This window comes from Eretmochelys imbricata, chromosome 4 (genome assembly GCF_965152235.1).
Source record: "Eretmochelys imbricata isolate rEreImb1 chromosome 4, rEreImb1.hap1, whole genome shotgun sequence".
Taxonomy (NCBI): domain Eukaryota; kingdom Metazoa; phylum Chordata; order Testudines; family Cheloniidae; genus Eretmochelys; species Eretmochelys imbricata.
In genome coordinates this window covers 130,638,802-130,650,848 of record NC_135575.1, presented here as the reverse complement: position 1 = coordinate 130,650,848, position 12,047 = coordinate 130,638,802, and the positions used below count along the sequence as shown (strand labels likewise).

At 46.7% G+C, this 12,047-nt stretch overlaps 1 protein-coding gene across 1 annotated transcript in view; it reads left to right on the top strand.

The window, feature by feature from the left end:
• The window catches only part of FGFRL1 (fibroblast growth factor receptor like 1), a 246,100-nt gene that overhangs the window by 223,866 nt on the left and 10,187 nt on the right, over positions 1–12,047 (top strand). Inside the window, exons 4-5 of the mRNA XM_077814678.1 lie at positions 1,929–2,009; positions 9,677–9,961. Coding sequence (XP_077670804.1) covers positions 1,929–2,009; positions 9,677–9,961 — 366 coding nt within the window. The remainder of the gene's footprint in view (positions 1–1,928; positions 2,010–9,676; positions 9,962–12,047) is intronic.

The following is a 12,047-nucleotide window of genomic DNA, read 5'->3' as shown; positions in this document are numbered from 1 at the left end:
GGAGAAACCGCCCACCAGCATGGAAGGGGTTAAAGAGAGCCTTTGTGCCCAGCTGGCCCTCCCCCATTATACCTGCAGCCAGTGCCAGGCCTGGAGGGGGAAGAAAAGGAGAGAACCTGACTCAGTTTGGGGCTAACTGGCAAAGAGGCAGGAACTTGCTGCCTACCTACCTGAGGGGAAGGGTCACTAGCCTGCCAGCCAAGGCAGCCACCAGGAAATAATACCATCTCCTTGGCTGAGGAGACTGGAAGAGACTTAGGAGCAGCAGCCCTAAGAAGTAACTGGGTGACTGAAGCACGGAGACCTTGTGTGGTTCCGGCCCCGCAAAATTTAGGGCTGCCCTGTCCAGAGGAGCCTGAGACTGTGGCAGGGATCTGCCCAAGGTCCACAAGGGAGTGCTACGAGAGACAAGCCACCCTCGTGACTTGGACTGTAGGGGCCATGCCCCACAATGAAGGGACAGCGGGAAGAAGTAACCCAGAGGAGTGAATTTAGGGCTTGTCTACACTTACATTTTATAGCCTCTAACTTGCTGGCTCCGGGGTGTGCGCAGCGAGTCTGAGTGCTGTAGAGTGCTAGTGTAGACAGCACTCGGAGCTAATCCTCTCGTGGAGGCGGATTACCAGGCGTGCGACCGCACTCACACTTCAAAACGCTGCCGTGGGAGCGCTCCCACAACAGCGCTTTGAAGTTTCCAGTGTAGCCAGGCCCTTAGACTCCTGGGTGGGAGGTGTATTCAGGGGTTGACTCACACAGGGCCCTGGGCTGGGACCCGAGGAGAGGGCGGGTCTGGGTCCCTCTACCCAACTGCCTTAAAGACTGAGGCACCTTGACCAGCGAAGCAAAGGGCCGGCAGTCAGGCATTCCAACCAGTAGGCCACCCAGCCCTCCAAGCTCCCTGTTAGAAGCCCAACTGACTTAATTTCCAGCACGTCTGAAAATAAGGCCACTTAAGTAGGTGCCGAAATAGGGATCTCCATCCATCCCAGGTCTGAAAATTCTGGCCTGAGTGACTTGTCTGGGATAAGTTGTGGTATAGTTAATGAGATGTCATCACTTTGCCCAGAAAAAAGGGTTCTAATCCTGGTTCTGACAGTGACGTGTGATTTGACCTTGGGTAATTCTCTGAACCTCTGTTTCCCCATTTGTAAAATGGGGACAAGAATATTTACTTCCTCCTACCCTTTGTCTTGTCCATTTAGACTGGGAAGGGGCTCTCCTACTGTTTATCTGTGCGGCGCCTAGCACAATAGGACACAGATCTCAGTTGGGGACTCGAGGTGCTATTGTAATAGAAATGATGATGGGGGACAGGATTAGATGGACCATAAATTTAGTCCAATTCATTCCAGTGCTCTTAGTTTGTTTTTTTTTTAAAAAAAAATAGCATGTCTACTCAACATTGTTGCCTTTCTGACCAAAGCTTTCCATTCAGCGCTCTCCCAGGTTCATTTGATCCCAATAAGTGAGCTTGCTCTCCTGATCATTTATGGAAACTGCAAAGTAAAACTGTTGCCAGAATTCCACTCCTTGCGCTCCACACGACTGATCACATAAGTCTCTCCCACCTCCCGGGTTTAATTAGCTGTAATTTTGATGTATATAATTATTTGCATGGAGGGTAGAATGGATCAGCTCCTCCTAGGGAACGGTGACCAGTAAATATAAACAAAAGGGCTTTTGTCGGCTATTAATGGAAACATTGATTAATCTCCTATCATGTTAGTAGCCTACTGAAAAGCTCATAAAGCAGCAAGCAAAATTGTTCATTAAACTGGCCAGGCTGCTAGCACCAGGAAGTGAGTGCAAAATGCACTTTAAGTGCCTTGTGGCAGCACAGTGCCTCCCAAAGGCAATGCAACCTCCTATCAAAGGCAGCCATGTAGGAGGAGACGTTTCTAAGAGCTTCTCTCTCCCTTTCTTTGCAGATGATGCCAGCTCAGGAAAGGACAGCCCAGCGTCTGAAGGCTCCAATGGCGAATACGAAGATCATTCTGGGAAGCAGTGGGGTAAGGGACAGATTTTTTATTTTTTTTTTTTTGGCTTCCCACACATCCCTGTTCTGTACTATTCATCGAAGTCCACCTTGATGTCACATTGCACTGAAGGAATGGAAAAGGCACCGTGAAAGGAATTCAGTGATCAGATCAATTTGTATCTGTGGATGGTCAAATGTCAAATTGAATCTCGTCTGAATGCATCAGTCTGAACTGATCCCTTCCTTTATTAAGTGTCCACCTGCCCCAGGAAATGTAGCTGGTGATCCACACTTGAGCGTCTGCTATATCCTAGCATTGTGCTCTCTTGTACTTGTTTCCAGGAGCAGTGGCTTTCCTTTGCATGGGTAGGCCTAGTACGGCTGGGCATAAATTCTCCATAAAAAACATATTGAAATTTATAGTGGGATTTACAAAAGCATTGAGTGCCGGCCTACCTCTGCTCCCATGGAAGTCAAATGGGAGATCTGGCTTCAACAGGAGCAAAGTTAGGGCAAATCTGAGCACTTCTGAAAATCACCAAGTCGGGCTAGAGTACAAAGCCCTCAAGTGAAGATGCAGTTTATTGGCAAAAGAACTCCTTCAGCCAGCATACAGTTAAACCATCTCCCTGATTGATGGAAGGTGTACTGGCAAGAGGACTTTTTTTGCCTGTATAAGCTGTGTCAACGCAGTGATTTTTGCCAGCATAGCTATGTTGGTTGGGCGAGGGGGAGGTTCATTTAAGTGTTTTGTTCATCTTGTCATAAGCTTAGCAGAAACTGCTAAAACCAGCTCCGAAACAAGGCTCTGAACTGCTCCAAGGTTTGAGAGTGTCCTGACCCAGGGTTTGGTTCAAGCCATTCTCCACACGCTCTTTGTGGAGAAACAGAACAACTTTTGGGCACTACTGGCCTGGGCAGGAATTTGAACTGATGACCCAGATGTGTCAGGGCCAGATCTCATTTTTGCTTTTATGACCCAGCTACAGCTCATCCCTTTTTTAAATTTTTTTAGTTTGATTGATGATTTGTCACCATGTTCCTAAACCTATTTCTGAGAGATTTCATCCAGTCTAAAGAGCCTTATTCAAGAATTTACCCTTGCCCAAACAGGGCAGATCTAAGCTGTCATCAAAATAAGAAATTCCAAATAGAATAATGTAACAAATGCATGACTAGCAACTTCAGGAAAGCCACCATGTTGTGAAATATGGCCAGCAGGTAACCTCATGGCAACAGTGAGGCTGGAACTCATTCTGTTTCAAAGCTCCTACTGCCGAGCTAAGGATAATCCCCTCCAGCTGTTGGCAGTAGAGGGTATATGATACCATTGTGTTGTAGTTCCAGTTCTTACCAGAGGGCAGTGACGCACATAAACATAATGCACATAAAGTTAATTACATTATTATGTGGACCATGCTAGCATCTTTTGCACAGGACTGCAGACAGGGTCCAGGACCCAGTGCTTGTTCTGTCCTGGGAAGCTGGTGAAGAGGGATGTAATTCGGAGAGAAGATGGCAGATTTTTATAGAGAAAGGATGGAAGATTCAGCTATTCCACACTTCTAGAAATCTCACAGGACAGATTCTGCACATATCACATGAAAAAAGGCAAACACAGACCTGTCTTTAGACCTCATTCCCATAAGGGGCATGAGCCAGAAGTTGAGCTTTGTGGCAGAAGTGCCCTCTAAAGGTAATTGTGGACAATCATGATAAATTGGACATTTCTGCAACCACTGCATTAACTCTATCTGTTAAGGGGATGCAGCAGGCACCTCTGAGACTTATCCATCCATCTGTGACATATTCCTCAAGGAAAGGAATCTGTTAAATTGCTTCCTACCAAGTTTTTGCTTGATGTTTTGCCATTAATTATTTAATTTTAATTACACCGAATAAATCTTCATAATAGACAGCGTTAGAGCAGGAGACCTGCACACACTGTCCCTTTGACTCAGTCAACTTGTGTTTCCCTCACGCTTGCATATGGCATAATTTATACTGTAGCAAAGTGCAGCTCTTGGAGTTTACAAAGCAAACTCCTAAAGGTGTGTGGGAGAACAGTCATGCAAAGTCTGAATAACATAGAGGCACTCTGTAATGGGGTCCTCTGGCTCTAAAGGCCCTGCCCCCAACCCTTGGAGAGGAGCTACTGGACCCGGGACTCAACGATTGACGAGGAACAACTAAGGAATAACAGGGTTGGGAGTGGGGATCATAGGTTCAAAACTAGGGATTCAGAGGTGGACACCGAGCAGAGAACCCCGCATAGCACCCACTACTCCTCAGAGCTGTCTAGGGAGCCAGTGGACGCTGCCCAGAGGAACTCTGCCCGGATACGTGAGACAAGGGAGGAATGGAAATAGGCCTCACAGTCGCAGAGCACCTCCCTGTCCAACATCCTCCTTCTGGTGTTGTAGATGGCCACTTTGGCCAGTGCCAGGAGGAGGTTGATGAGGAGGTCTCGCGTCTTTGTGGGGCCACAAACAGTGTGTGCCTATATGAAGAGGTGTGGGGAAAAGTGCAGCCAGACCTCAACAAGAGGTTCTGGAGGAGCCGGAAAAGGGGCTGCAACCTGGCGCATTCCAGATAGGTGTGCGCCAGGGTCTCCCTCACATTGCAAAAGGGTCCTCTCGCAGTTCAGCAAGCAAACCTTCAGTAGATGATACAGATTTTGGAACGGCCATTTAGTAAATGCAAACTCACAGCTCTCTCGGCCTCTCACTCCCTCAAGCTCACTCTTTCTTCTCTGTGTGTGCGTCTCTCTCTTTCCTTTTGTCAACTGGCCTCTCTGAACTTGCCCAATTCAAGCTTTTGTCAAGGAAACCTTTCAGGACTGTGTAAATGGGATCTGGTTTCAGTGTATCACACACAGGATGAAGCAGCTTTTGAGGCCACAGTAATCACTTAACCTTCTAAAAGAAAAAGGGGAAAAAAGCCTGAAAAAGTATTATTTTACCTGTAGATTGCCATGTCTAAGAGAGGGATTGTCAGAGGGGTGAACACAGGACTCCAAACAAAAGTTCTCGAGGGATGAGATAGGAGTGAAAGCAAACTGAGCTGTTGTTGACCTGACTGTAGTGAGGAAAATGCCGACCCTGTTTTACAATATTGTCCCTGTGCAGGAACTAGGGGGGAAAACAAACCCTATTGAAATATTTTTATGCAAGCAGAGGGCAGATATGGGCAGTTACACATGAAGTTCCAAGATTAAAGTCAGTGATGTGACTCATCGGTCAGTACAAAAGATATTAGTGAATGTGCCTATTCTGGAGCTGCACTGTGAAATGCTAATGCTAGTGTAGAAATCCCATCGAGTGAAAATCTACCCTTACATGGGCTTCAGTTCATGTGCATGGAGTAAATTATTGCCTTGTTAAAAGATAACCAGTTAGACCCATTTCACTGCTGGATGATGACCACTTCTGTGTCTCATAGCCTGACGCTCCACACCCATAATGAAAGCACCCTGTGGCCCTATTGGCATTTGTCTCCAGGACGGCAGCTAAACCCCATGGTTTCGAGCGCTCCCAGAGCATGGTGCTGAACAGGTTAATTATCTCTCTGAGAGCATGACTGTTTTTACTGGATAGGAGGCCTCTGGTTTCAGGAGATGATCGAGGGAATACCCAGCAATTTACACACGGAAACCGATGGGATGGGCTAGCACGTGACACTAGCTGCCCCAGCTGTCGCTGGTAGTACATTCAGTGCAGGAGTTGCTCCGGTTCATTAGGTTACACATGAAAGCCCCTGCGTGGAGAGTGAAGCATTTCTGCACCAGGGTTTGAAATAACATGACATGGCGAAGATCCAGAAGGACAGCCGTGGGTGAGGGTGGGGGGTAAGGCGGGGGCTGGCTGCTCATACAAGAAAGGGCCTTGAAGAGAAGAAGCGCCATGGGCAGCCTTCTTCCCAGACAGAGTGGCTGGGCCTGAGGCCAGTGCGTGTGACACACACTCAGATCTGTGAGGGACCCGGCTTCTTTTCCTCAAGTGTGTGAGGCCTGCGCGCCAACATCCTCATGCCCAGGGAGCTGCCCGCCAGCCTCTCCCACTCCTGAGTAGTGAGGGGACGGAGCAGGCGTGGCACAGCAGCCATAAACCAGCCTCCAACAGAGCTCGGGCTGTAATTTTTGCCACCGTTGTGAAGCCACAAAAAGCACTAGAGTGAGCAGCTCATTCATAATGAGCCAGGTTGTACGTGGAGGTGGGGAGTTTCTCCCTTCATATACCGAGAACAATTGCAGTGCTTGTGCTCTCCTGAGCACAGGGACTGCTCCCGGCCTGTGCCCCTACGGACACCTCATGGACCAGGGCCCCACCACACCTGTGCACTGGAGAACAGAGCTGGCTGGATGCACGGTCAGGGATGTTAGGGGGCTTATTCCTTCACCCACTTACTTCCCTGGTCCTTCTCGCATGAACAGAGAGCAACAATACCCAAAGTCCAAAAGTGCAAACAATTCGATGTTTATTGGGGTGAACTTCCGCAAGCATGATTCCAGTTTCCTTCCTTAGTGTCCCCCTTCCCAGCTCTGATACCACAGAGCCTTACCTGTGTCCCTGTTCCCATTTCCCCCCCTTTGCAAAACATGATTCCAATTTCCCCACCCCCATTCTGTTCCCATTCCCTCCCTTAGCAAAACATGATTCCAATTCCCCACCCCCATTCCCTGTTCCCATTTCCCCCACCCACACACCCACTTCCTGATTGACTGCAGACTATATAGTAAAACTTGAGTTCTGCTTAGCTATACCTTAACCAATCATTTTCCTGAAATTTAACTAACCAATCCTAACATATTGTAACATGATTATGTAACTAATTATATCCCACCACCTTAATTAGTTTACACCCAGCAAAATTAATTATACAGCAGACAGAAACACTCACAGAACCAGACAGAGACCATGTAAATAAACAATAGCAAAGTGGGAACTATAATGACAAAACAATACAGAAGTGAGGATTTCACATCCCAGCAATTGATAAGTGAGTTATTGCCAGACAGGATGCTATCAAACTAAGTTTCCTTTTACATCTTCTAGGCACTTCCCTTTCTCTGGAGGCGATAGGCATTATCAGGACAGGATTGTATTCCTAACAGCCCAATAGCACCTTATTTCAATGTGACTAGGTTGGAATGTGAGGAGGTGACCGGTCGCTTCCCAGCTTATGGCTGCCTCTGCTGCTTAGCCAAAGGCCTTAGCCTAAGAACAAGGCCTCAGACTGTCACAGTAAGAGAAGGCCCTTACACTGGCAGACAGTGATTTTGATTCTTTCTTTTATACCTCTATAACTAGCTAAGTGATAAGAATACACCTAAATTCTTAGAGTATAGGCCTTTACAGACAGGCCTGATTATCTATATCCTAACAGGAGAGCCTGCTGAGCCCCCTTAGGAGGTGTCGTGAGGCTCTCCCTGTGCACTGGAGAACAGAGCTGGCTGGATGCACGGTTGGGGAGCCTGCTGCACCCCCTGAGGAGGTGTTATGAGACTCTCCCTGTGCACTGGGGAGCTCAGAGAGCACCTCAAGCACACCTTTCCTGGCATTCCCACGGCTGTTCTGCTGCAGTGACACACTCCGGTGGCTAATCGGTGTACCCTGCCCCAGTGTGTCATAGAGAAGGCCAGTCACATCCATCTATTCAATATTTGCACGGTTCTTTACAGATAGAATTAAAGATGCAGCTCCTGCCTCAAGGCCCTTACACACTAGGTGAGACACATCATGACACGGTGCCGGGAGAGATGGCAGCGGCGGAGCAAGTCACAGGAAGGAAGGGAAGGGGTGTTACATGAAGGAAGGATATAAGGTTGCGCTCAAGGCAAGGCCCGCAGCTTGTCAGCTCCCTTTGGGGCTGGGAGGAAGAGCTATTAATTTAGATTTCATTAGGCTGGTGTGGGAGGGTGGGTCACTGGAGACATGGAGGAAGGAAGGGGGCTTGGAGGAGGGTGTTTGAAGGAGGAAAGGATCACAGAGGATTCATCTGGCACAGGAGACAGAAAGCGAGAAAGTGCAAGTGGGGCTTTGCTCTAGGCCTGAGTGAGAGATTTAGGGGAAGCAAGACACAAGATGTAACCAGGGCAGAGCTGTGTAGAGGAATAGTGAGGGAAAGGAGTTTGAGTCTGACAGGGAGCCACTGACTGGAATCTTGAGATGGGACTGGCATGGTCAAAGTAGTGAGAGAGGAAGGTGAGTTTGGCTGGAGTGTTTTGGATAGACTGGAGGATTGCCAGGTGGGAGTTAGGTAGGCTGAAGAGGAAGAAGTGGAAGTAGGCTTGGCAGGAGATTGCGCTAAGAAATGCGCCGGGTGTAGTATTGCATAACGAGAGTAATTGTGGGGGATTTATGCCGTCTTCTGAATTGTTCATTACAGGCCGCTCTTAGACAAGGTTCTGGCCTTGAAACTGCCATATTCCACTGTAGCAATTTTTAAGAGCTTTTTAATAGATTTTTTTTTATCATATTGGTAAATCAGGCCATCCATTTATTTTACAGAAAGGACACAGTGCAAAACTATTAAAGCCATGTGGACAATATTATTCCACCCCCTTTTCCTCTGAAATTCTGTTGTGGAATTTAATGAATAATTGAAATAATGTCTTCAAAAGTCAGTAGGAACTGAGCGCCTAATTCCCTTGGGTACTTTTGTAAATCCTGCACTTCCTGTTGACTTTTGTGAGGTCAGGATTTGGTCCATTGTGAGCTTCCACTTGAGAACTTGTGCTTCCTTGAGGACAAGGTTGCAGAAGAACCCACTACCCATTGCTAGGTCTCCTAGATGCTATTGTAATGGAACAGCCCTGTGCCATGTTTCTGCTCACCTGTCATGTGGAATGAGTGGGTTAGTAGCTCTTCCTAACCTCAGAAACTCATGGATTTTTTCTGTTTGTTTTTTGTTTGTTTTTTTGGAATGAGACTGCTTTTTAGTATTAATTTTTCATAAATTAAAGCTGAATGAATCTCAGAAAGTTCAGTTCAGATCAGCACTCAGAACTCTGGATGCTCATCTGGACAATCTGAAGCTCTGGACCTTGTAAAATTGGCTTTGAGTTACAGAAAGAGCAGGTTCCTTGTACAATTTCTCTGACTCTCTGCTGGCATTTGGCCACGTTTTGGGAGTTGCTGAGCACTCTCAACTCCCATTAAAATCAGCGGGTGTGGAGGGTGCTTATCTCCACTCTGGATGATCAGAAATAGACCAGAAGAACAATCAAGCTTATGGAACTCTGGATTCTGCTTCTGGTCATGACTGAACCCAAGAAATGCAAAGAATATAATTCTATAGTTGTGTCCTGAAAGGTGGCCATACTGCTAAGGGAAACTATGAGGCCAAATTCTGCCCTGAAGTACAGGTGACTCTGGTATTATTTTGTGACATTGCTGTAATCCACTGCCATAATTATAGAGTGAAATTCTATGGCCTGTCTTATGTAGGAATTCAAACCAGTGATCAAAATGGTCCCTTCTGACCTTAAAATCTACGAACCTACATAATACTTATTTTTATGAAGGAACCACACTGGACCAGTGTATGCAGTAGTGATGCATGGGCATTCTTGCATATTTGGAGTAGAGTGTCTCAGAAACAATGGCGGCAGTCCCTATAGATAACCGTGTAGTGCTCTGGTTGTGTGGTCCATCATGCACCTTGCTTAGTGTAATCAACACTTTGTGTCCTTTGCAGCCCGGCCCAGATTCACGCAACCTGCCAAGATGAGACGGAGGGTGATTGCACGGCCTGTAGGAAGCTCAGTCCGCCTGAAGTGTGTTGCCAGTGGAAACCCTAGGCCTGACATCACCTGGCTGAAGGACAATAAGCCCCTCACACCTCAGGAGATTGGGGAGAACAAGAAGAAGAAGTGGACATTGAATTTGAAGAGCTTAAAGCCTGAGGACAGTGGGAAATACACGTGCCGAGTGTTTAACAAAGTTGGAGAAATCAATGCAACATATAAAGTTGAAGTAATCCGTAAGTGCTGCCTCTGGGCTGAGTGGGTTATTAGGAAAGGGCTTTTACAAGTGCGCTGACTTGAATAAATAGAACATTGTACCAAGAGCTGTGTGCAATGCCAGAAACTGAATTCCCAGATTACACTAAACTGGGAGGTGTTGCAAACTTCAGCGCAGACAGAGAAACAATTCTTCAGAGTCTCTAATAGAGAGGTCAGAAACATGGGCAGGAAATAATAAAATGTGATACATCCTGATAAATGCAGGTTAGTATGTCTGGTGAGAGCAACTCCCAGAGTAGCAGGGAGGTACTCGGGAAAAGCTACTATCTAGAGAGAGAACTAATGGTGACAGTGATCACCCCGGTATGTGTGCTCATAAGGTGATGTGCCTGCCAAAAAAGTTAAGTGCGATTTCAGACTACAGACCAGAGAGTCCCACTTTTAGGGTCTAAGAGCCATTGGGAGTTGTTCTATTGACTTCATTGTGGGTTGGATAAAGCCTTTAATGTATCTGAATAAAAATAGTTTAGGGTGGCTACTCAGAGATAATGGGATGAAGTGAATCAGTGGAAAAATTAGGACGGATATCAGAGAAAAGCATTCTGTTGAGTCATAGAGCAGTCTCCCAAGGAAAGTGATAAAAGTCCCATCACTAGAGTAATTAAAAATTAACAAGACAAAGCATTTAGGCCCAGATTTTTAAAGGTATTTAGGAACCTAAAGTTACAGATAGAAGCCTACTGGAATTTTCAAAAGTGCCTAGATGCCTGACTCTGAGGCACTGAATTCAGGCACCCATTAGGAGTTAGGCACCTAGGCACTTTGAAAATCCCACGGGGCATCTCTCTTGCATCTTTAGCACCTGAATACCTCTATAAATCTGGACCTTAGGGCACATGCTATAGGGGATTGTCCTGCTGTGGCAGTGGGATGAACTAGATTGCTGTCCTCTGTATGTAACCCAATAGAGGATTCTGTGGCTCTAATTTCCTGTCTTATTATTTTTGAAAATAATTATACTGGAGAAGCTATTCAGATCAAGTGAGGAAGAGCTTCTATTCCTTGGTTTATGCTATGTTTATGATAGCCTAGTATGGTGCCATGCAAATGATTATGATGCTGCAAGCACAAGAAAGAGGAGGAGAAAGGCTGTGAGAGGGGAGATCATAGAATCATAGAATATCAGGGTTGGAAGGGACCTCAGGAGGTCATCTAGTCCAACCCCCTGCTCAAAAGCAGGACCAATTCCCAACTAAATCATCCCAGCCAGGGCTTTGTCAAGCCTTACCTTAAAAACCTCAAAGGAAGGAGATTCCACCACCTCCCTAGGTAATGCATTCCAGTGCTTCACCACCCTCCTAATGAAAAAGTTTTTCCTAATATCCAACCTAAACCTCCCCCACTGCAACTTGAGACCATTACTCCTCATTCTGTCATCTGCTACCACTGAGAACAGTCTAGATCCATCCTCTTTGGAACCCCCTTTCAGGTAGTTGAAAGCAGCTATCAAATCCCCCCTCATTCTTCTCTTCCATAGACTAAACATCCCTAGTTCCCTCAGCCTCACCTCATAACTCATGTGTTCCAGTCCCCTAATCATTTTTGTTGCCCTCCGCTGGACTCTTTCCAATTTTTACACACCCTTCTTGTAGTGTTTGGTCCAAAACTGGACACAGTACTCCAGATGAGGCCTTACCAATGTCGAATAGAGGGGAACAATCACGTCCCTCGATCTGCTGGCAATGCCCCAACTTATACAGCCCAAAATGCCGTTAGCCTTCTTGGCAACAAGGGCACACTGTTGACTCATATCCAGCTTCTCGTCCGCTGTAACCCCTAGTTCCTTTTCTGCAGAACTGCTGCCTAGCCATTCGGTCCCTAGTCTGTAGCAGTGCATGGGATTCTTCCGTCCGAAGTGCAGGACTCTGCACTTGTCTTTGTTGAACCTCATCAGATTTCTTTTGGCCCAATCCTCTAATTTGTCTAGGGCCCTCTGTATCCTATCCCTACCCCCAGCGTATCTACCTCTCCTCCCAATTTAGTGTTATCTGCAAACTTGCTGAGGGTGCAGTCCACACCATCCTCCAGATCATTAATGAAGAT